Source organism: Rhinolophus ferrumequinum, chromosome 15 (genome assembly GCF_004115265.2).
Source record: "Rhinolophus ferrumequinum isolate MPI-CBG mRhiFer1 chromosome 15, mRhiFer1_v1.p, whole genome shotgun sequence".
NCBI classification, from domain to species: Eukaryota; Metazoa; Chordata; class Mammalia; order Chiroptera; family Rhinolophidae; genus Rhinolophus; species Rhinolophus ferrumequinum.
This window is the reverse complement of record NC_046298.1, coordinates 7,226,019-7,249,132: the sequence shown is the minus strand read 5'-3', so window position 1 is coordinate 7,249,132 and position 23,114 is coordinate 7,226,019. Positions and strand designations below refer to the sequence as shown.

The following is a 23,114-nucleotide window of genomic DNA, read 5'->3' as shown; positions in this document are numbered from 1 at the left end:
CGTTTTCTTCTCTTAAGCTTCTCTTCCCGGGAAACTTCCGGGTCCACTTGGCGGCTCGCACCCCGAGCCAGGACCCTCCTTTGCCTGAGCCAGTCCGACTGACAGAATCGGAGCAAACCAGCCCCTGGAGGGAGCTCCAGAGGTCATCGTGGCCAGCCCCCTGCCTCCAGGCAGGTCTCCCGGTAAATCGTCCTAGACAGAGCCTGCCTCGTGCGGGGCCCTTTGCTCCGAGCGCCCCGAGCAGCCGAGGAAAGTTTTGTGCTGACTCCGTGAGCACTGTCGGTGGCAGCGCGCCCCGGCTCATAAGGGAATCATTAGTGAAACGCGGCGCTGTGCGACGGCCCGAAGGCCTGTGGCAATTAATCACCTTTCCTCTCGGCAGCACCAGCTGTCTCAGATGCAGCCATCCTCGAGGTAGCCCTTTAATTGTCCCAGGAGAAGGCAGGTGGGTGAGGGGCCACCTGAGCACACGTTAGCCAGACATCCTCCCAAATAAAAAAATAATTTTTTTATTATTTTTTTTTTTAGAGTATTCAGATATTTCCTACTTACTTTCCAGAGTCTGTTATTGGTATAAAGGTTGAAGCTCAGGCAGCTTAACTGTTATGTGGAATGACCTTTAGTTTTAATATTAATATATTATCGTGAAGTCTCTGCGAATCATGGATGCAATTTCAGTATTCACAGAAAATGCCATACGCTGAACCCATTGCAACTTTTTCCCCCCTCTCCTCCAGTCGGCTGCAAACTGGGGGAATTAATATGCGTCATCCCCCTCTCCCCTTTATTTACTTAGGGTGGCCGGGCAACTTTATCAAGAGTAACATTATCAAGAGCTTTTCTGCAAGCTCCTTCATCATATTCACCTCCGCGTCTGCTCGACACTTGTCAGTGTCAATCAAATCGCAATAATACGCAGATGATTTGCTCATTTGGTTTAATAAAATCTTTCTGCTTATTTGCGCTGCCTCCATTACACCACATAATTGCTGAGCGTCTGAGGAGAAAGGCAGCCAGTTGCCTGGGGGATAAGAGGAGACGATTGCTATATGAAGGGTTTGTTTCTTTGCCTCTGTCTCTCCCCAGTCACTCATATTCCTAAAATTAATATTGTATTTGAATCCAGCCCTGCTATTCTTATGCAGGCTAACATTGTTATTACTTATTATTTGGATGTGAAGTCATTTATTTTTAGTTTTATGTCCAAGCTGTCAAGCTAAATTTCATTGTGAACTGCCACATACAATTTTTAACTGCCATTTAAAACGAGATTCAAACTCTAAATTATGGAGTGAGCTTGTTCAAAGGGCCGGCCTGACAGGAAGTGCAGCAAGAAGCCCCGATTTCCCCACAAATCAAAGGGGCTCCCGGTGATTATTTTTGTGGAAAGGAAAGTACACAGCCTTAGTACTTCACGATCACTGTGATGGTGGCTGGACACCCAGGTGGGCGTGCGAGCGGGCAGGTGGGCGGCACACAGACCCCAGGCACTTGAGTGCTTGGTGAGAAGTGGGTGGGGGCCGGTGGGGCCAGCGGAGGCAGGCTTGCAGAGAAGATGCCATGGAATGACTTGGCTGGCGTCGGGTCTGGGGGCTGCTGCGTCACCCCCTCAGGAGGCAGGGTCTGCTGGGCTGTGGCTGGGAAGAAGCCACAGTTCATTTTAAAGTTGTCCATGGTTATGCTTTGGCATTGCCACAAAGGACATCATTTTTGGTGGAGCACAGACAAGCATTCGGAAGCTTTACCTTGCCAGCTTAGCGAGAGCCTGATCAAGGGGGCAGCTAGGATCCCAGGGACCACTTCCCCTGTACACACGCTCACGTCCAGTGTAACGTTGGGCGGGAACAAACTTCCCACGGGCAGCCTCACGAGGGCAGGCACTCAGCAAGCCCCCATGGCTGGTGCTTTACGTGAATCCGATCGATCATTAAATGTCTGAAGACCCCACCTGGGGTAAGCGTCGTGCTGTCCTGTCGGTGGAAAAGGAAGATGCTGAGACATGAAGAGGCTGTGTTGATGAAGGCTCTGGAAGACCAGGTCTAGGGCAAAGGGGGTGGGGGTGTGTGCAAAAAGACGGGGCTTGGCCAGGAGGGGAATCCAAGAGCAATCTGATGCTGGGAGAAAGAGGCAGCTGCCACCAGGAGCTTGGGGACTACAGCCTTGTAACCAGGTTGCCACCAGGACCTGGGCTTTCTTTGCCCTCCAAGGAGGTCGTGTTCAAGGAAGCCAGTTGCAGAGCAGCCCCAAGGAGAGCTCATGATGTCACCCCAGACAGTAGCACTCAGAAGCTCACAGCAACGCTGGGGACCCCAGCGTGCTTTCCCAGCCCTGGGAATGTCAGCTTGGAAACAGACCCAGGAGAGCCCGGCCCCCGCACCCCGCCCGCCCTGCATTGGGCCCTGTTCCACGGGGCCATTCCAGACAGACCATGGTCCCAAGAGGCCACTGTGATATTGGTCCTCAGGTTTTAAGTCCCATTGCAAGGCGAGAAGACAGGGAGCGCTAGGTCCCTCCTCCTCCTCCTCCTCCTCCTGCTTGATCCCCCTGATCTCCAGCACTAAAAGGGCCTAATTCTAAACGCACGCACTTTGCAGTGCCGACCTGAGATTATGACATACAGCACGTTCTCAGAGGGCAGAGCTGGCGTGGCCGATGGGCAAGGCCGAGGGGCTCGTCTGGGCAGGAGAGGGTGTTGGCGACTGCTCTGTTCCCTTGTCCCTTCCTTCCTTCACGGCAAAGAGGCCAGTGTTCTTACAGATCACAGACCTCTCGAGCGAGCTGGGGCAAGGTGGGGCGTACTGCCAGGAGCTTCGGGTCCAAGCTGGCTGCCCTGCCCCGTGGTCCAGAACCTCCGTCCAGCCTGAGCTCGTCTCCAGCTGTGGGGTTTCTGTGATTGAGTCACGGCACCTGGTGTATTGCGAACCTTCCAGGGATGTGCCACCAACTTTGTTTTTAAATAACTATATGGAGATGTAATTCACATACCACACAATCCTCCCATTTAAAAGATAGAATTCAACGGGTTTTTGTATAGTCAGACTTGTGCAGCCATCACTGAATTTTAGAACGTTATCATCTCAAAAAGAAACCTCACATCCTTTAGCTACCACCCCCCAAGGCACCCCCAGCCCTAAGCAAGCACAAATTCCCTTTGATTCTGTAGATCTGCCTGTTCTGGATATTTTAGATAAACGGAGTCATGTAATATGTGGTGTGGCTTGTTTCACTTAGCACAGCGTTCTCAAGGTTCATCCCCATTGTAACCTGTGTCCGAGCTTCGTCGTTTCTGACCAAATAACATGCCATGTAGGAACACGCCGCAGGTTTCGCCTTCCATTTGTCCACAGGCAGTTGGGTCGTTCTTACCTTTGCCTACTGTGACTAGTGCTACTCTGAACATTTGCGTACAAGTTTTTGTTTAAACACCTGTTTTCAATTCTTGCGGATACATGTATTCCTAGGAGTGAAATGGCTGGGTCGTTACCACCAACTTTTGATCAGTATTTAAAACTAATTTTGGCCACACTGACTCGTATGTGAGTTATCTCCTTTCCTCTTCCTTCAAGCTCCTCCCTCCAAAAACTGAATTCCATTGGCCCAAACACATGGAATGGGCTGTGTATATTTTACTGAAGACGACACAGACCAAGGAAGGAGTCCACGTCGAACACCTGGATTCTTGACGAACAGAAATCTCCATTTCCTCCTCCTCCTCTTCTCTCTCGGCCCCTCTGACCTTTCCTCCCTCCACCTCTGTCTTCTCCCCTCATTCGCTCCTTTCATATGCACTTTAGCTCCGTTCCAGCCCCTTGAAGCTTCAAACATAAACTTGTTAATACCCTCCTCTAGCACAGGAAAGCCGCTGAGAGCCATAAAACGAGGAGGATACGCCTGAACGCAGCAAACACAGTTCTTTAGTTACCGGAATCCACCCTCCTCAGAAACCCATGTGAGATCACACGTCCTTTCCCTGGTGCATTACAACTGCTGACAGACCTGTCCCATGGCCATCTCCTCCTCAGCTTTCTGCAAGGCCTGAGTTTTAGTCAGAGGTCTCTACCTAGTGACTCTTAGGATGGGCTTGATCAAACCCTCGGTATTTGGGTATTTTTCAGTTTTCTGTTTTTAAAAGTGAGGAGGTTTCGCATGTTAAAAATCCAGATTTCCAGGTTCCCTTGAAAACCTTGGAAGCCCTGACACCGTAAGCCACATGCTTGCCTGGCACCAGCCGGCGAAAGCTGAGCGGAGGTCGCGCCTCTGCTGGGCCCTCCCCAGGGCTGGGCCCGGCCCGTGTCCCTCACTTGCGGGTCCAACCTGGCCTGTGTGGGCATCTGGACTCCTGGCCCATGCTGTACGGTTACCCCAGTGCGGCACCAAAGAAAGATGTCAGGAACACACAGGACTGCCCGCTGAGTGTGGTCAGCGCAGGGGAGGGTGAGTGGGCTGCAGGTGACGTGCTGGCCGACGGCATGAGAAGCAGAGATGCACTTTAAGGCCATGAGAGGAGCTGCTGTGAAGTCCGTCCACCGACCACAGACAGACCCAAGGAGGTGGGCAACCACTGCCCAGGGAACCAGCCAAGTAGATGATTCATTCACGCAACCAGTGTTCACTGAGCATGGACTCTGCACCAGGCACTCTTCTAAATTCTGGGGCCACAGCCACGAAGACAACAGACAAATACCCCTACCCTCGTGGAGTGGACAATCGCGAGAGGGAAACTGGTAACATAACAAGATAAATAAGTGAACACATGGTTTGTTAGATGGTGAAAAGGGCGATGGCAAAGCAGGGAAAGGGGGGATTGGTGCAGGTGGAGGAGAAGGGCTGCAATCGCAGACAGACTTCCCCGGGGAGGTGCTGGATGAGTAAAGGCCTGAAGAAGTGAGGAGCTGAGCTACACAGTTGTCTAAAAGAAGAAATTTCAGGCCGAGGGAGCAGCATGCGCAAAGCTCCTGTGCTCGGCATTGTTGAGGAGCAAGGAGGCTGCTGTGTGTGTGGGGGGGGGGCGGGGGGCTGCTGAGGGAGAGGCGAGGCCAGCGTGACGGGGAGAAGCCCGGGTGGTATGGGGTCTTACGGGGCGCTGCGAGGACGCAGGACTTGACTCTGAGAGGGGAAACCATAGGCAGTTTCGAGCAGAAGAGTGACGTGATCCGACCTCGGTTTAAGGGGATCGCCGCGACTGTGTTTGCAGGGCAAACAGGGAGAGACGGATTAGGAGGAGTGGCGATAATCCGGTGAGCAGTGAGACTGGCGTAGGCCAGGATGGACGCAAACAAGGTCCAAGGCCGGGACAAGTGGCTGGATTCGGGATATGACTGAAGTCGGGGTGACCCAGATTTGCTGTCAGGTTAAATGTGGGGGATGAGAGGAGGGGTGACCCTAAGGTTCTGGCCATTTACAACAGGGGAGGCTTTAGGACTCGTGTGTCACGGCAGATGGCCGTGGTGTTTGAGGTGACCGTGTCCAAATGAAGATGCTGAGGAAGCAGCTGGCGACAGGAGTCTGGAGTTGAGGGGAGAGGTCCAGGCTGGAGAGTCAGAGTGGAAGCTTTGGGTGTAGATTGGATGAGGGTCACCAATGAGTGAGTACAGACAGAACAAAGAGAAGGTCCCTGGGCTGAGGCCAGGGACACGAGGAGAAACCAGCGAAGGAAACAGCAGTGGGCCAGTTGACACCCAGCGTTAGAAGTTCTTCCCCTTCTAGTCCCTCTTTTACAGAGAGGAAAGCTCAGTGGAAAGTTCTGCTGACTTATTAACATGCCTAAAATGTAGAATTTTCTCTCTGGCTGCTCTGGTGCAAATCCATAGCTTAATTATTTTTTAACTTAATATTTTTTTCTTTTCTTTCTTTCTTTTTTTTTTTTTTTTTTTTGCATGGTAGATACATTTGCATGGTTCAAATTTTAAAAAAAAAAAAAAAAACAGTAAAAAGTCTTCTTATCCCTGTCCCTCAGCCACCTGACTCCTCAGCCAGGTCAACCTGATTTCTTGTACCTTCTTCCAGAGGTGTCCTCAGCATATGCAAGCGTAGCTGTATGTCTGTGGGTACACACTTCTCCCTTCACCTGTTTTTACACAGGTGGAAGCATATATCTACAGTTCATTTCCTATATCTTGAAGATGGGTTCACAGTAGTACACAGTTTCCTCCTTCTTTGTTTTTTCTCTGTAACATTTTATTTTCTGGCTGTCCTGTAATTTGCTTAAGGCTCCCACGAAGGGACTTTTTTGTTGTTTGCAATCCTTTGCCACAATTAATAACCTCGTACACCTGGAATTTTGCACCTGTGCGAGCATCGATCTGTTGGGTAAATTCCCAGCTGTGGAACTGTTAGGTCAAAGGGCACGTGCATTGGGATTTTTAAGATCCCACAGCCATATACGAGAGTGTCTTTTTTGACACATTTTCCAACACAGTCTGTTACCAAATTATTTGATCTTTTCCATCTGAGAGGTTTTTTTTTTTAATAAGTGGAGTTTTAGTGTGTATCTCTCTTATTACAGGTAGATAGCCTGTAGCTCTTAACACAGCACCTGGAAATGTCACTCAGCAGAAGAATTAGATGAGAAAAGTCTGCATTTGGTGCCCTTTTCTTTGCTTGTCCCCTTTGCCCAGGAGGACATAAATCGAGAGACTTATTCCCTTCAGGGTTTTAGTCCCTGGAAGTGGGATCGTCCCTGAAATTATTTACTTTTAGAGCAGAAATGGAGGGCCCACTGGTCCATGGGTGTTTCTGAGGCTCTCTACTACTTATTCATTCATCTCACGCAGCAAGCCTGGGGTGTACCAGGCACTGGGCGGGGCGCTGAGGAAATGAGAGGGTTAAGGTCTCCCCGCTCAAAGAAGCTTCTGTTCTAGCAGAGCGCAGACGGTAGCCAAGCCATCCAACGAGGATTTCAGCAGGGCAGTAAGTCCTGCGAAGAAAATAAAACAGGACAGTGTGACAGTGATGGGAGAGGATGCGGCCTCTGGGGAGGTGACATTTCAGCCGAGGCCTGACAATGAGGGGAAGATAGGCGAAGACCTGGGGAAGGAGCTTTCCCAGCGGCGGGCACAGGCTGTTCAAGGGACCCTCCAAGGAGCAGACCAGGCAGACGGCAGGCTGGTGAGTTGGTGCAGAGTGGGCGAAAGGGAGAAATACAGCTGATGGCGGCAGGGAAGGGAGGCCCGAGCCACAGGGAGGGCGGGGGTTATCTGTCTGAGGCCCAGGGAAGGTTTTCAGCAGCAGCGTGCTGCCGAATGTCCCACCATCAGCTGGGGTTGGGGCTGATTTGCATTGTTTGCTGATACCTACTGACGGTGTAAATACGACCATCGTGACCAATTTCCAATGACTGCGGTGAGGCCACTGAACTCAGAGTTAGCAAGAGAGGTGCACAGATGGACCACCCACTGGGCGCTGATGATAGCTCCTTGCTTCTCGGGATTCGCTTTTGGAAAGTATCCTGCTTCCCATACTTCCAGGGCATTTTAGAAAAGAGAACATCACGAGCCGGCTTTGCTCCACGCATTGCGCAAGGAGGATCATTCCAGCTGCTGTATGGCCCGTGTGAGTCTACAGACCACCCAGGCCCACGTCCACATCCCACCTTCCTCTTCTGCTGAGGCGCCCACCACAGCCTTTAGTCTTCAGGTTATTTCAACAATGGACTTGGTGGTTTTCTGAGGCCGATTCATTACAGTGCCCAAGCTGCTCCTCTCTTAAACTCCTTGTGTAGAGAGAGTCTGGAGCAGAAAAGAAACCCCTCTGACTTTGGGCGTCATTTCAGGTCCCACCCGCCATAGGCAGGGGTATTAGTTCTCTGGCACGATGTGGGGTCCTGCCTTCCCCTCCCTTCTCTGCCCCTGAAGCACTGGGACCTGTGCTTCTCCCAGTATCAGCGGGGACTATCAGGCAAGGGGACCGACAGGCCCGTTTCTTTTTCATTTCCATCCAGGTTGCATGTCTAATGTAAGGAGGGCGTGAAAAGTGTAAACAATCTTATGCTGTCTCGCCATCCTTAAAATTCTGAAATTACTTTGGTCTTTGTTGGTCAGCAAATAAATTAATTTTCACTTGAAGAAACATCATTTTTAATGCCTTTCATTCTGGCCTGGCCTCATCCCACGGTCCAATTACTGAGGTAACTATCACCAGCGAGGGGACCATGGGGGCCGTAGATCAGAAATTGTTTACCAGACTTGCCAGCATCGATTTATTCAAGCTATCTGACACAGTTGATCATATTTTATTTTCCCAAATCTTCCCTCTCAAATTGATTTTTCAGAAAGTTTTTAATACAGGTTTATTCACCTGGCTAATCCATTTATCTTCAGTTCCACCTGTAAAGTCAAGAAAATCTCTGGGGTGATCTGTGAAAGGAGAGAGATGGCCTCTCTGAGTGCTGCGCTCCCCTCCCACCCCCTGACCCTTCCCACACATGCAGCCACACCGCACATACACACACACACACACACACACACACACACACGCTATTTTATCTTTAAAGTCCTTTCTGACTTGAGATCTTGAGAATCAGAGTTGAGAGCTGGAAGGGACGAGGGAAGCAGTCGCCTCATTTCACAGTTTGGGAAGCTGAGGCTCTTCCTGCAAGAGATGGGACCCGATCCCAGCTAATAGTGGCAATCCTGGCAGGACAGTGATGGGGAAAGGACTTCTTGACCACAGCTCCACAAACCTTCCCCCTCTCCTGGGGTTGCTTTTCTCTGCCTTTCAAAGGAGCAGAGAGACGTGAGGTTGTAGAAGCAGAGACCTTTCTCTGAGGGCACTCGGGCAAGTGGCCACTTTGGCAGGTGTCCTCCTGTTGCTGGAGCAGAGGGTTGGGTGGGGAGAGACCAACAAGCAGCAGCGTGTGTTGAAAAATACTCCAAGTGACACGTGAGATGCAGGTGGCTATGTGTGCTCTCCTGAAGGGCGTTACCATCCGAGAATGTAAAGCATCAACTCCAACCCACTCGGTGTGTGGGAGGCCAGGAAATGCATTTGGCTCCATGAAAACGAGTGTGATGGAGCCACAGTGCGAAGCTGACCTACTGTTTTCGTATGTCTGCTCGTCGGAGGCAAACCCCTCTGTGCCTCGAGTCCCGCCCTTCAGTAGGCCCAGCATGCACAGTTCCTAACTTGTTGACGCGGCCCTGCCAAAGAGGCAGCCCTGTCTGAACTCTGCAGAAACTGTCATGATCCTCCTACCTGTGGCCCTCTCGAGCTGTGACCAAACCCCAATAATGAAGTCCATCCGCCTGCGTACTGTGACCAAACAATGCACGAGCAGGGGGTTGCAGTAAAGAAGGGAATTAGTTCATTAGAACTGGCCCACCCGGAGACGGGCGAGCCCAAGTTCTGAAGGAGCCGACTCTCCGATGGCGTAGGTTACAGATTACACAGGGCAAAATCACAGGGCATTGTGGGCTCAGGGGTCCTGATCAGAAGTGAGATCAGGGCGTGGTAATAAATCATTTCTTCAGGTCTTGCGGACAACTCCAAGGTTAGCTCCTGCGTCCAGAACTGTTTTCAAAGGGAAGTCGCCAAAGGGGTCGTCCAGCCTTTGGGCTCAGGGGCTGAAACTTAGAAGAAGACGTTATCTTAAGCCTGACAGGGTCTTAAACCCCGAGACCATTTGTCAGAATGTGGTGAGTGCACTACGGTCAGGATACTGAAGTGTGCTGAGAGAGGAGGAAAAACGGTGATTGTTTTAAAACTTCCATTTAAGTCAAATCAGAATTTAGGAAGCTCGGTCTCGGAGCCAGCATGTGTGTGATCTGTCACGATCTGGTTCGGATGGGGCTGCACCTCTGACCCAGGCCCGTGCCTTTCCCTCCAATGCTGGGTGGACGTCTTGGATGTACAGTTTGCAAAAGGGAAGGGAGGAGCACAAATATTTACTGTCACTGGAGAATCTTCCCCTTGGCCGGTGGCTGTCAAACCACATGTGGTGTCACCGAGGAGGTTTGTTGTTACACAGTGTTTTGTGCTGAAATCCATCTCTTTCTCCCTCCCTTCTCGCAACATGCCATCAGATGTCTCCCGTGTAAGCAAAGGTAAGCCCCACCAGGTTCTCGCCAAGGCGCCACCATACTCCCTAAACTCCTTGCAACCACTGGCTCTGAGAGAATCGTTGAGATTCTCCCTCAGACCCGGTGGAGGTGACAGAAAAATGAATATGCATTCACAGAGGGCCACAGCTGAGGAACGGACCCTCTTACGCTTGAGTAGGCTGTTCTCTCATGTTTATGGCTGTGTTATAGATACTGTTGATCGCACTTTGCCCATGGTTCACAGAGTACTTAGTATTAATAGAATGTGACCTGTCCCCTGCATGAATGGGACACAGCTCATGGATACCTTCCCGAGCCACTCAGCCAAACCAAGAGGACTGTGGGAGACAGTGTTTCTCTTCCTTAAAAGATGCCTTTCTTTCCTGTCCTGGGTTTCTCACCAGTGCAAGAGTCACGTGTCAAGTTATTTAAGTGGTCGCTGCGGCCATCTACTTCTGGTACCTCCCGTACCCCTGACAGAGCCCAGCTGGGCCCGTCCAAGGAAGGGGCTAGGGCATTAACCATTTTCTCTTGCATGTGTCACATGTGTTTGACCAGATTGCAAGCTTTTTGAAGTCCAATGCTATATCTATTCTTCCTTTCTCTGTCTCACAAAAAGGATGTGTTTTCTGGGTTTTCCTCCATGTTTCTAGGTTTGTTTCCTTGGTGCCACCCCTAAATATATAGAGACTGACAGATTGCCCAGAATTCCTTGTAGATGGGCAGTATGTGGCTGCTTTGCAGGAATTGCAAACTGGCAGCAGGGGGGGCCATCTTTGGTCACGTGTTCGTTGGCCTGCGTTGTTTTAAAAGCAGCCTAATTAGGCAGACCTGCGGCCTGGCCACAGCACCAGAAGTTTTGGATGTGTTGGTTCATTCTTGCTAGATTCTTACATTCATGTTATCTCCTGGCCCATTTGCCTTGTGCCCATGGCTCGGAGAATTCTGTTAACAAGTCGTTGGCAAAGACAGGTCGTAGTGTCAATGGAGACAGATGTTGGGGCCAAGATATTGGGGCCTGTTCTTACCCATGAAGAGGTTTTGATGGTCAAGAGCTTTGACCTTCATTTGCTCATTTCCTGTTTTCTTAGCATTTGTAACTTATGCTCAGTGGTGGTTCGTGCCCCACCCCACCCCTCACAGCAACAGACAACTGCTAAGCTGTAGAGGCCTGGCCTGCGCTAGGACCATCAGACTCCCGCTGCCGGGAAGTGGGAGACATGAAGAACCAAGTCTTGCTAAAGGTAGTGTCAGGGCTGACATCCTCTTGGCTTAGTACAGGAGTTTCTTGTCCCTAAGACCTGCTAGAAGTCCAAAACTCCAGGATGGAGGCTCTTTAATTTGTATCACATGACAATCCTTGACCCAAAGGGCGTGGGGGAGGGTGGAAAGGAATGGGATAGTCTGATTGGCCCATCGTGGTTCACTTGGAACTGTGTTTGAGGGATGGAGTCAGTCCCATCTGAACAAGCTGGTTATCGGGTTTCCCGATTCTAAGTGTGGTCTGGAGGCTGGTCACCCAAGACCAAGGTGTCGGCAGGTTGGTTTCCGGAGGCCTCGCTCCTGGGCTTGCAGACGGCCTCGCTCTCGCTGCCTCTCCCCCTGGCCTTTCCGCTCAGCATCAGTCCCCGGTGTCTCTTTGTTCAAATTTCCTTCTCTTACCAGGGCCAACCCCTATGACCTCCTCTTAACTCAGTCCTCTCTGTAAGGCCCTGTCTCCGGATACAGTCACATTCAGAGGTTCTGGGTGTGAGACCTTCAACATATAAACTTTGAAAGAACACAGTTCAGCTCATAACATGTGTGTACTGTGCAGCATGCTTTTGACTTTGTTTAGGTAAAAGGGGTATAAAAGTACCCAAAACAGACAAAATTTGAATTCCGTGCCCTCACTGGCTTTACATGGGTCAGGGATGGGGGTGGGGGAGCTAGACCATAAATAAACATGAATATTTAGTATATTTGGTGATAAATGTTATGGAATAAAATGAAGCGAGTGCTAGACGGTGGGAAGGAGTTGCTGTTTTAAATAAGGTGGCCAGGGAAGACCTCGCTGATAAGGGGGTATTTGAGCAGAAAACTGAGTGGGTTGACTGATGAACACAAAAATCCTCAACAAAAATCCTCAACAAAATATGAGCAAACTGAGTTCAATAGTACATTAAAGTATCATACACCATCACCGTGTGGGATTCATCCCTGAGATACAAAGATGGTTCAATATATGCAGATCAGTCAGTATGATACAACATTCACAGAATGAAGAATACGAAATCATATGACCATCTCAATAGAGGCAGAAAAGGCGTTGGACAAAATTCAATGTCTCTTCAGGATAGAAACTCTCAAAAACAAATTAGGCATAGAATGGATTTACCTTAACACAAAGGCCATATATGAAAAGCCCACAGCTAATACCACACTCGAGGTGAAAAACTGAAAGCTTTTCCCGTAAGATCCGTAACAAGGCAAAGACGCCCACCCTTGCCACTTCCATTCAACAGTACTGGAAGTCCTAGTCAGAGCCACTGGGCGAGAAAAAGAAAAAAAAGCATCCAAATCAGAAAGGAAGAAGTAAAATTATTTCTGTTTGCAACTGGCATGATCTTCTATGTAGAAAACGCTAAAGGTTCCATAGAAAACTGCTAGAACTAATGAACACATTAAGTAAAGTTACAGGATACAAAATCAACATATAAAAACCAGTTGCAGGGCCGACCCAGTGGCTCAGGCAGTTGGAGTTCCATTCTTCTAACTCTGATTCCCCCGTGGGCGAGTTCCATTCTTCTAACTCTGATTCCCCCGTGGGCCAGTGGGCTCTCAACCACAAGGTTGCCAGTTCGACTCCTTGACTCCCGCAAGGGATGGTGGGCTCCGCCCCCTGCAACTAACAATGGCAACTGGACCTGGACCTGAGCTGCGCCCTCCACAACTAAGATTGAAAGGACAACAACTTGACTTGGAAAAAATCCTGGAAGTACACACTGTTCCCCAATAAAGTCCTGTTCCCCTTCCCCAATAAAAATCTTTAAAAAAAACCAGTTGCATTTCTATACACTAACAACAAACTGCCCAATAAATCAAGAAAATGACACTATTCAAAATGACCCTATTCACATTAACATAAAAAAATAGGAATAAACTTAACCGAGGAGGTAAAGGACTTGTGTATTGAAAACTATACAACACTGATCACTGATGAAATTTTAAGACACAAATAAATGGAAAGACATCCTGTGTTCATGGACTGAAAGAATTAAAGTTGTTAAAATGTCCATAGTACCTATTCAATGCAATACCTATCAAAACCCCAATAGCATTCTTTTTACAGGCATAGAAAAAAACAATCATAAGGTTCATATGAAATAACAAAAGATCCCGAATAGAAAGAAGAAAAAAGATGGAAGCATCACATTTCCCAATTTCAAAAGCTACAGTAATCAAAACAGTATGGAACTGATAATACACAAACAGATTATATGTATATTCTGACATATACAGACTAGAGCCCAGAAATAAATGGATGTGTATACATCAGCTGATCTTTGACAAGGTGCCAAGAAAACAGAATGGGAAAAGGACAGTCTCTTCAAAAGTGGTGTTGGGAAAACTGGACAGCCATATGCAAAACAAGAAAACGTAAAGTGTGTGTGTGTGTGTGTGTGTGTGTTTTAAAAGGAAACTATGTAACATGAAAAATATCACATATACATTTGCTGCATATGTGTTCCTGGAACTTTTAATATACCAATTTCTAGTTCGCCAATATAATGAAATCCTACACTGAAAAAAAAAATCCAGTTACAATTATCTTTGCTAGCTGAGCGTTTATCATTTTAAAATACAGTATTGCAAAAGTAATTGTAGTGTTGTGGCAATTGTTTTGGTAATTGTAGTATTTTGGTATCAGCAGAGATTGGACAGATTTCAGCACAACTCTTTAAAACTTTTAAGAACAAAATAACTAGCCATGCCAATTTTCTTGTACCAGCATTAAAAGCCCACAATGTAATAGACACCCCGTATTGATTGAAAAAAAAATTGAAGTGTTGAGAGAGTGAACTGTGTAGATGGCGGGGCGGGGAGGAACATTACAGGTAGAGGGAACAGCAGGTGCAAAGGCTCTGCGGCAGGAGAATGCCTGGAATATTTCAGGAACAGCAGAGTCCATTGAGGCTAGAGAGTGGCATAAGAAGGGGCAATGTACTAGGGGATGAAGTCAAAGAGGGAGCCGGGGGCAGCATAGTGGGTGGCAGGAGCTAGATTACCTGCGCTCTCACAGCCTTTAGTCTGCATGAGATAGGAAACCGTTGGAGGGTTTGAGCAGGGTGTGACACGGCCTGACTGGGGGCTTAATGGGCTCATATGTCATGTTGAGCACAGATGGAGGGGAGGCCGGGGAAGCCAGAGCTCAGCAAGGGGGCACGTGCTGTCTGTCATCCAGATGAGAGGTCAGAGGCTGTGATGGCTTGCACTAGGGTCGTGGTAGTGGAGGCCTAGGGATGATTTGGGATTATCTGTTTTGCAGCATAATCCCTTGCTCCCCTTCCTCTCTGTGTGTGACCTTGCATTTTACTGCTGAGTGATAGTTGTGGTCAGGAAGCAATAGTGACACCCCCTCGAATCAGCCTGAGTTTCCTGTGCAGTGGCGTCTGGCACAGTGGCTAAGAGACAAGTGACTGTGGCTATTCCAGAGGGAAGAGAAAGGCGAGGACCTCCACAGTTGTGGTAGACAGGGCGTTCCACCACTCGCCATGTCGTGTGATTTAAGGCAGAAAGACCCCAGTAAACATGGGATCAGTTGTGAAGATGTGGGTGGATGGTGGTTTGCGGCTGTGACTTTCCTCCCAAGCCCCCTTGGTAATTGGATTTCCCCAGCTGACCCCAGAGAGCTCATGTCCTGAGTTAATCTGCTTTCTGGAAGGTGATTGCTGATACCACCAGACCAGTGTAACCAGTGCAGCTCAGCAGTAAATATTTGTCCTGAGAAGCTGGGTCACATGACCCTCAGGTGATTGGGTTAACTCTTTTTTTTTTTTTTTTTTTTTTATTTTCAGCAATTTGATTGTAATATGACATGGGAGTGGGTTAACTCTTGAGTGACACTTCCACCCCCACATTTCTACCTAAACACAAGCGTGGTGAGAGACGCCACACCCTAGTTGGTCAACCTCGTCCTTAGACATATGGGCATATTTTGGGTTGGCCTGATAACTGGGCAATGTCGCAGCCCTCCTTCATGGCATGAGGGTGGCGCCTGGGGCTGGGGGAGGTGCAGCCATCACCTTCTGGCTGCCAGCCCTCAATCTCTCCTAATGCGACCGGCCCCTCCTCCCCCCAGCCCATCTCCTATGAAGGACAGTCGTCACTGTGCTCTGGGCCCAGGAGTGAGCGCTTCATCTCTCTAAGGCTTTGAGCCTAGTGTGTGTGGAAGTTAAAACAGTCATTACTCATTTCTATCTCAAGCTATGAAGCCTCCAAGTTCTGGTTTTGACGGAGGCGGGAGGAATGTAGCTGTAGAGGGTAGAGCCAATGCCCTGAACTTTCGTAGTGGGGCAGCCGGGAGGAATGGTTTCTCAGAGCTGCTTGTAGGGTGTGTAAGGTGCCTTAGGTGAAAGCGGTCAGTGGAAATGTTTCTCTTCAATCTATTCCTCCTCTCTGCGTACCTGAGGATGCAACCCTGAAGCATTTGTGTAAGGAAATAAACTCTTTCAGGTGTGATTGTTTTTTCAGGAATGCAAATGTAGATCGAGATTTGTGTCAAGAGCACGGATTTTTTTAAAAAGTAGATATACTAATCTCTGGAGAAACATGCTTGCGTAAATTAATTTCGGCTTTGCCGCATGCATTCTCCCCACTGCCCACCAGAGGGCACTCGACCGCCCACTCGGAGGAGTGGAGATGGACGTCCCTTGTGTTTAAACTCACCCGCGCCTTCTCAGGCTTGGAGCCTCCTTAGGCAGGGCAGCGGGAGGTTACCCTTTGAGTGTTAATTGAAAGGGAAGGGCCATATAAATGACGTCGGGGAAAACGGCTGCGTGTTACTGGGGAATATATACGCACATTCCTGTGACCCCATTAGGATGTACAGTAAGGGTCTCTGCTGTCACCTTTGGGTTGTCACATTCCCAGGGAAAGCAAGAGTGCACCTGGCTTTAATTCTCCTTCAATTTATTTTCTCTTCTTCACACGTTGACTAATTTTGGGTACCTTGTCACATGAGAGAAAAAGGTGACCGTTGAGGCTAGAGAGTAGCCAGCGTGCCACTTAGCGGGGACCTGAGGCTGCGCGTGGCTACGGGTAGGATGTAGCAAATGTTTACGTGTGACGTGTATGGACATCCCTCCTTAAGATTTCACGGCTTCCCCTCGCTAACATCTGCCAGTACCGCAACCACAGCCCGCCACCTAGTGTCTTCTGAACCACGTTCAGTTTCTTTTTCAACTGGATTCAGCTTGACTAGCATTTTAGTCCCCAGCGAGTGGCCAAGAGAGCAGGTCTGATCAATGAACTCACTGACATTTGTGAGAACAGTCGCTGACAGTAAATCAGCCTCAAGGGTGGGAAGTAGCTGTAGCCAAAATACCCAACTGAAAACTTCAAAATTTACTAGTATGTATGGGACCAGATAGATATTCAAGTAACTTGTGTTAGCACTGAGCACATTTCTGTTTTTATTTGGTCAGGCATACTCATTAGCAGGCAGGTCTACTAAGTCAATAGTTCGAGGAGTCATAATGAGCTCCTCACCCATGAAGCGCTCCTGCCAGAAATGCTGAATCTAATCAAGTCTTCAGACTTTAACAGTTTACAAGAAATACGGGGATAAGGGATCAAGCTAAACAACATCACAAGAAATCCAGAATGTGAAACACCCTGGTCTGTTCCCATAGTCCATGTGGGGGCAGGAGGGGAGGGGAACAGACTGTTCTAGAATAAAGATATTAAAAAGACATAACAACCAAATGCAATGAATGAATCTTGATTGGATCCTGGCTTAGGACCATAATAACTATAAAAGCTTTTTTATGGTAACAATTAGGGCAATTTAAATAGGTGTGGGCATGTAATTAGGCTAGGAATTTAGAGAAGTTTCTCGTGTGATGGTGGCACTGCAATTCTGTAGGGGAACGTCCTGGCCCTGAGGAGACACATGCTGAAGTACTTAGGAGTGAAGGTTGTGATGACTGCAACTTACTTTTAAATGATTCAGGAGGAAATAATTAGACAGGAAAAGGCAATATGGCAAAACCATTCCGTACTACTGAATCTATGGTGGTCAATGTAAAGGACGGTCATTGTACTTTACTTTTCCGCATGACTGAAAACTTTCATAATGGAAAGTTGGAATAAATGATGGTGACAGTGTCACTTGCTTTGGGTGGCAGACTCAAAGTCACAGAGATGCCTTATCTTTCATGAATCACCATTTACCTATTGTGAGAAAGGAAGGTGTCTATATCTGGAATAGTGCCCAGCCCACAGCGAACCCCGAATTATGTATCAATGGACAAATATGACTTTCTCTCTCTCTCTCTCTCTCTCTTTCTCTCTCTCTCTCTTTCTTTCTCTCTCTCTCTCTCTCTCTCTCATTTTCTTTTCGAGTCTGCCACTCTAGCTAAAAGTAACCTTCAGCCTTTATCATCTTTCCAAATGTTTTGAAACCGCAGAGTGAGGTGGTTTTGCAAAGATAACGCCAATCAAAGAGAAGACCGCTCTTGCGGCTGGTGGTATAGATAGCAGCCTGCTAAGAATGTGGGTGGTGATTTGTAGTGTCATGCTATGTTCAAAATGCTGTTTGATTATAAAAGAAAATCAATTCTCTTCTAGCCCTCTGGGAGCTGCAACGTTGTACATTGGTTGCTTTTCCTTAAGGCATAAATATTCACAGTAGTCCATCAGCTACTCTGATTTAGATTTGAAATGCTGTATTCTGTAAACTTCATCCATTTATCTAATCACTCATTCATCCAGTCACTACTTTATTCAAGGGCCAGGAGTTACAGTGAATAGAAAAGGGAAGAAAATGTGAAGCCCAAAAGGGGAAGCATATTTGTGATATTATAAGCAAGAATAGTAGTGGTCAGTGAGGATGAAGAAAGACAAATGCCACATTCTCCCCTATAGCCATGTTTCTAAAACTTCAATCATTGTCAAAATTCATGATTCCTGCCATATCTGAGAATTGTTAACTATAGGATTATTACTTAAGATCCTCCCTTATATCCAGTCATTTAAAAAAAAAAACTTTAAATGCCTACTGTGGTATTTATGGATAATCTTAAACATTACTATCCACAAAATCGTAATTTTGATCTGTTTTCTTAGATATTCATTATTAAAATAAATGTATAGCTATGCAATCATCTCATGTAGCTTGAACAACATGTGTAACCCGCGATACAAGCACCACACTATCTAGGGAATTCCCCTTTCAGAAAAGAGTATAAGGGCAAATAGATGGAGCTAAAAATATTGGCTCCTGTGTAGGCACGTGTCTGAAATAAACACACATTTCAACTAACCATGACTTTGCCCCTTCCTTCTGTTAAGGCCTCCGTTTAAGTAGTAAATCAGTGATCTACTGCTTTACACAATTCACTTCCCAGAAACCAAAAGAAGAATGGATTCAGTGAATATTGTGCTGATTAGAACACGACCAAGAGTCTTGAATTCTCATAGAGATCCTATCTATAAAGTCCTGATGCAAGAAGAATTCACTTTTTGACACAAGCATCAGATATGCTCCAAAAATTTAGAATAAGGAATGTAATATGAAGCGATTGAAAAGGTTTTATAAGTAAGGTTTAGGATCATTTTTTCCCCTCAGTACTGTGTATTTTAGTCTTAAAGAAATGGTACCTTGAGGCTGCCTCCTCAGTTCCCTGTGAATAAATCATCCTTATTTTCAAAATGAGCTGGGGGCATGCAGGCTGGTAGGTGTTTTAAATATAGTCTAGTTGCTTCTGTCCTTCATTTGTTAAATACTTATTACATTATTACATACCTACTACCTCCATTGGACTGGATGCTGGGGCAACCACGAAGAGTGAAACAAACGTGGTTCCTGCCTCCTGGAGCTTACAGTATAGTGCAGGAGAAAGACACTGAATACGTCATCTCCCAAATCAACAAAGTGGCCCTGAGGCAGTGGTGTTTGAGCTGAGACCTGGGGGGGAATGTTCCAGGCAAGGGGAACATCCAGTGCCAAATCCCCCTCTTGTGCTGGGGCAGGTACGAGAGCATAACGCCTCCCAGGGATTATAAGGGTGTGAGTGGCTGGAGCCTGGAACAAGTGGGGCTAGACCGGTATTGGCCCTGCCCTGCAGGAGTTTGGGCTTTGCTCTAAGAGTGATGAGGAACCACTGGAGGGTTGGATTCCTCAACAAAACTGGAGGCTCGGTCAGACGGGTATCGGGTACACAAGTAGTAATGATGTGGGCCAAGCGAGTAGCCAGCCCCTCACACTGGAAAACTTGAAGTTTTCTTTCCTCTTCCTTAAGTTTCCTTTTCCCCAGTTTCTTAGCTCCTACCCCCGCTTGTTACTTCTTTTGTAAATCAGTTTCTTAATCTTAGGCAACAGATTGTTTTTAGCCTGAATCATAAGAAGTGTTTTTACCCCCTGCTTTAGATAATTACCCTGAAACTTGTGATTTATACTTGTTGATTGTAATCACTGAAGCTTAATGTTCTTTCCAACTCGTTCTGGGCCCAGCTCCTGGACAATAAACACCACCTGAATGACCGGTTGAATGGCCACAGGCTCACACAGCTGACGGACTTTGCATCACGTAGCCACCCCGCATCAATAGCTTTGAGCTCTGCTCTTTAAGCCAACACTTAAATTTATTAATTAAAATCTATTTCTCCTCATTCAGGGGCCTTGGGGATACAGAGGATACCCTAGCAAGATTACCACTCCCAACCAAACAAGCCAACACGGTCTTCCAGGCGGATCTCGAGACCCCTTCCTCTCATCTGAGATCAGACAGGGCAAGAGTTCAGTGAAAGCCCCGATAGGTAGGGACAGCTCTACGCCCCTGCCCAGCAGGAAGCAGATACAGAAGAACAGGCCTTCTGTCTCTCAACTTGCCATAGAGATTTTATGGGGATCACGTCTCTCAAGGGGAAAACAAAGCAGGCAGTTAGATAGGCTTTGGATCTCTGCATTCCTGCACATCCAACACAACCCACAGAATGAGACCACACAAAAGACCTTGCCTCTCCACCCAAAACTTCCCCTTTTCACTATAATTACCTACCCTTATGAGGAAACAAATGGGTACAAAATACCCAACTAGATTACGCCAGTCACTCACACCCGCGCAGGAGAGGCCACAACGACCTTCATTTCACTTGGGCCTCATTATAATATCATACATATGCCCAGAAGTTCATTAATATCATTATAGCAGACTGAATTCTGGGAAGGAACATGCCCAGTCTAAAAACATGAGGTCGTAGCCTCTAGTCAATCACAGGTGTCAATGAAGTGGCCCCACACCTAGGGAGCAGTGGCCCATTCTAGAGCAAAGAGAATAAAACCACCAACTCCTCACCAGCCGGCACCTTTTACGCCATGCTTTTGCTCAGGCCCGCTCCTACCTCTTTGGAGTGTACTTTTTCTTCCAATACACTGTTCTTTCACCATTTTACCTCTGTGTCTCATTCAATTCTTTGCTGGAGATGCCAAGAACCTGGATACCATGCCGAGGAGGGCCCACCCTCCGGCAACGTAGCGCGGCTAGGTTTCCTGGTTTTCATCCAGGAGGCCCGGGTTCGACCCATGGTGTGGGAACCAAGCCTGGGCATCCCACCGAGAAGGGCCCACTCTCCGGTAACAGTAACACTTACAGAAACACCCACCAAACATTACCTATCTCAAACAGAAGTATTTCCCCATATCCCATCCTGCCATAAACAATATGGTTTACTGTTTCTCATCTCAGTAAGTGGCCTCACCATTCATCCAGTAACTCAAGCCAGTTATCAATCTCTGATCCATGATACTTCCCCCCCTCTTCATGCCCCCTACTCCCATATCTAACCCATGGCCAAATCCTGTCCATTCCACCTTTCGACTTTCTCTGGAAGTCATTCACTTCTCCATCTCCACCATCAAATTGTGCAATCGTGTCTTGCTGCACTATTGCAGTGGTTTCCCAAATGCTCTCCTACTCTCATAGTCCTTTTACTATAAGACTGGGTATAATATAATGTAAGACCTGGTCTTATATTAATTTTTGCTCCAAAAGATGAATTAGAGCTGATTGTCCGGCTAGGTCTTATTTTTGGGGAAATGAGTACAATCTGTTCTCCATACAAAGTGGCCTTTTCAAAATATAAATCTGATCATGTCATTCCTCTGCTTAAAGTCTAGGGATCCAGGGTGAATCCTGATCAGACCAAGCCAATCATGGCAGACTCATTCTACTTGCCCTTGTTTGGTTTAGTTGTAGACTCCGACCCAGTGACTCATTTCTGGTCACTGAAATGTGGGCATTGTTTCTGAGGAACTTCTGGGAAAACTATTCTTGCTCTTTGAAAGAGACCATTGGTAAAAAAGGATCCTTTTATTTGGCTAGACTATGTCACATATGGGTGTGCCTTGAATGGCAGCAGCTATCTTGCTACCAGTCTGAAAATGCAAAAAATCCAGGGACTGTAAGGAAAGCAGTAAATGAAGCCAGGGGGGCCACCCCTGGAGCCGCCCTCATGTGTAAGATAAATCCCCTTGTCACGTACGACGAATTTTTGCAATGTTTTTGTCAGTTCTGCTCATTACTGGCCGCCCTGACCTCTCTTCATCAGTGACACGTGCTCTCCCCTCAGAAAAACGTTTAACCCATTTGTACACTGCCATTTTCTTCCTGGCATTATCCGCATAAACTGGCACTAACATGTCCCTGATTTCACTTCCACTCTTGCCAAGCTTAACAAGAAATTTAATGTTTGTTCATTGCTCTAATTCAGCTCAGACAGTCTCGCGATGACACACAAGAACACACAACAATAATGAGCGCCACTCAGCAAGACACCGCCACACGCTGACACGGACACAGGTGTGAGACACTGATATACCAAGGTTACCACGGCAAGTTCGCGAACTTCATTGTCAGCCTAGTAAGCCAGTTTAAGTTGGGTTTTCCGGTATGGGCAGCCATAAGGATTCTAACTGATGTGACGGAAGCATCCAGTGCCAAGCGGGCAGTGGGATACGTGCATCTGTAGCTCCGTGGAGAGATCTGAGTTGGGGAAATGTGAATCCTCCGTGAAGCATGGGGGAAGAGATGAGATTTCCAAGAGGAGAGGAGAAGGTGAGATCAGAAAAGAGTGGGAGTGGATGAGCCTGCAAAGAAGGCTGCGGGGATGGCCCAGGGAGATGCCAAGGGAGACCACCTGGGGCCGGAAGAAAGCATTTCCTGTTTGCCTTTTCATACTGATTGAGACTAACGAAGGGCATTGCAACGTTCCTAAGTGTAGTCAAGCTGGACAAAAGGAAGTGGTGGAGGAGTGTTTTCAGCTCCTAAGGGGGAGGAAGTTGGACTTCAGAACCAACCCTTGGGATCAACATTCGGAGAGTCTGGCTGCCTGCCAGTCAACAAGGTCATTTTACCAGAATTGCACAGGCCGCCAAAAATTGAACCCACAGCCTGGTCAGAGGATATCTATCTGCTCTTCTGAGCGTGAGGTACGAAGTTAGGTGGAGATTGGAGGGACGTCCCAAGAAGGCACGATGGTAAGAAGGCCTGGAGGTGTGAAAGCCAAGAGCAGCACCCCGAGTCTGGGGAGAGGCGTGGGAAACCAGACGGGACTGTGGGAACGGCTGCCTCCTCAGTCAGCCTGAGGGTGGGCTTTCTTCAGTCTGAAATGGCCCCCGTGGAACGCTTTGGAGCCGTGTGAAAGGTGTTCCAGACCAAAGTGAGGGCTTGTGAGGTAAAAAATAATTCAGAATCCGAGGACCAGGGGCGACGGTGCGACGGCACAGGTTCCCAAACTTCCGTGTGTACCAGAATCACCAGAGCAACGTGTGACCAATGTACATAACTTCCTGGCACTCGCCCCTTCCTTCCCCGC

General features: G+C 47.8%; 1 protein-coding gene across 1 annotated transcript; it reads left to right on the top strand.

The window, feature by feature from the left end:
- The first annotated feature begins 6,848 nt into the window (after window positions 1-6,848).
- On the top strand, window positions 6,849-22,088 carry LOC117034752 (uncharacterized). The gene is made up of 4 exons (XM_033128013.1): window positions 6,849-7,107; window positions 19,916-20,319; window positions 20,724-20,874; window positions 22,011-22,088. The coding sequence occupies exons 1-4, from the start codon at window positions 6,952-6,954 to the stop codon at window positions 22,086-22,088; spliced, it is 789 nt and encodes a 262-aa protein (XP_032983904.1). The 5' UTR covers window positions 6,849-6,951.
- The last annotated feature ends 1,026 nt before the right edge of the window (window positions 22,089-23,114 follow it).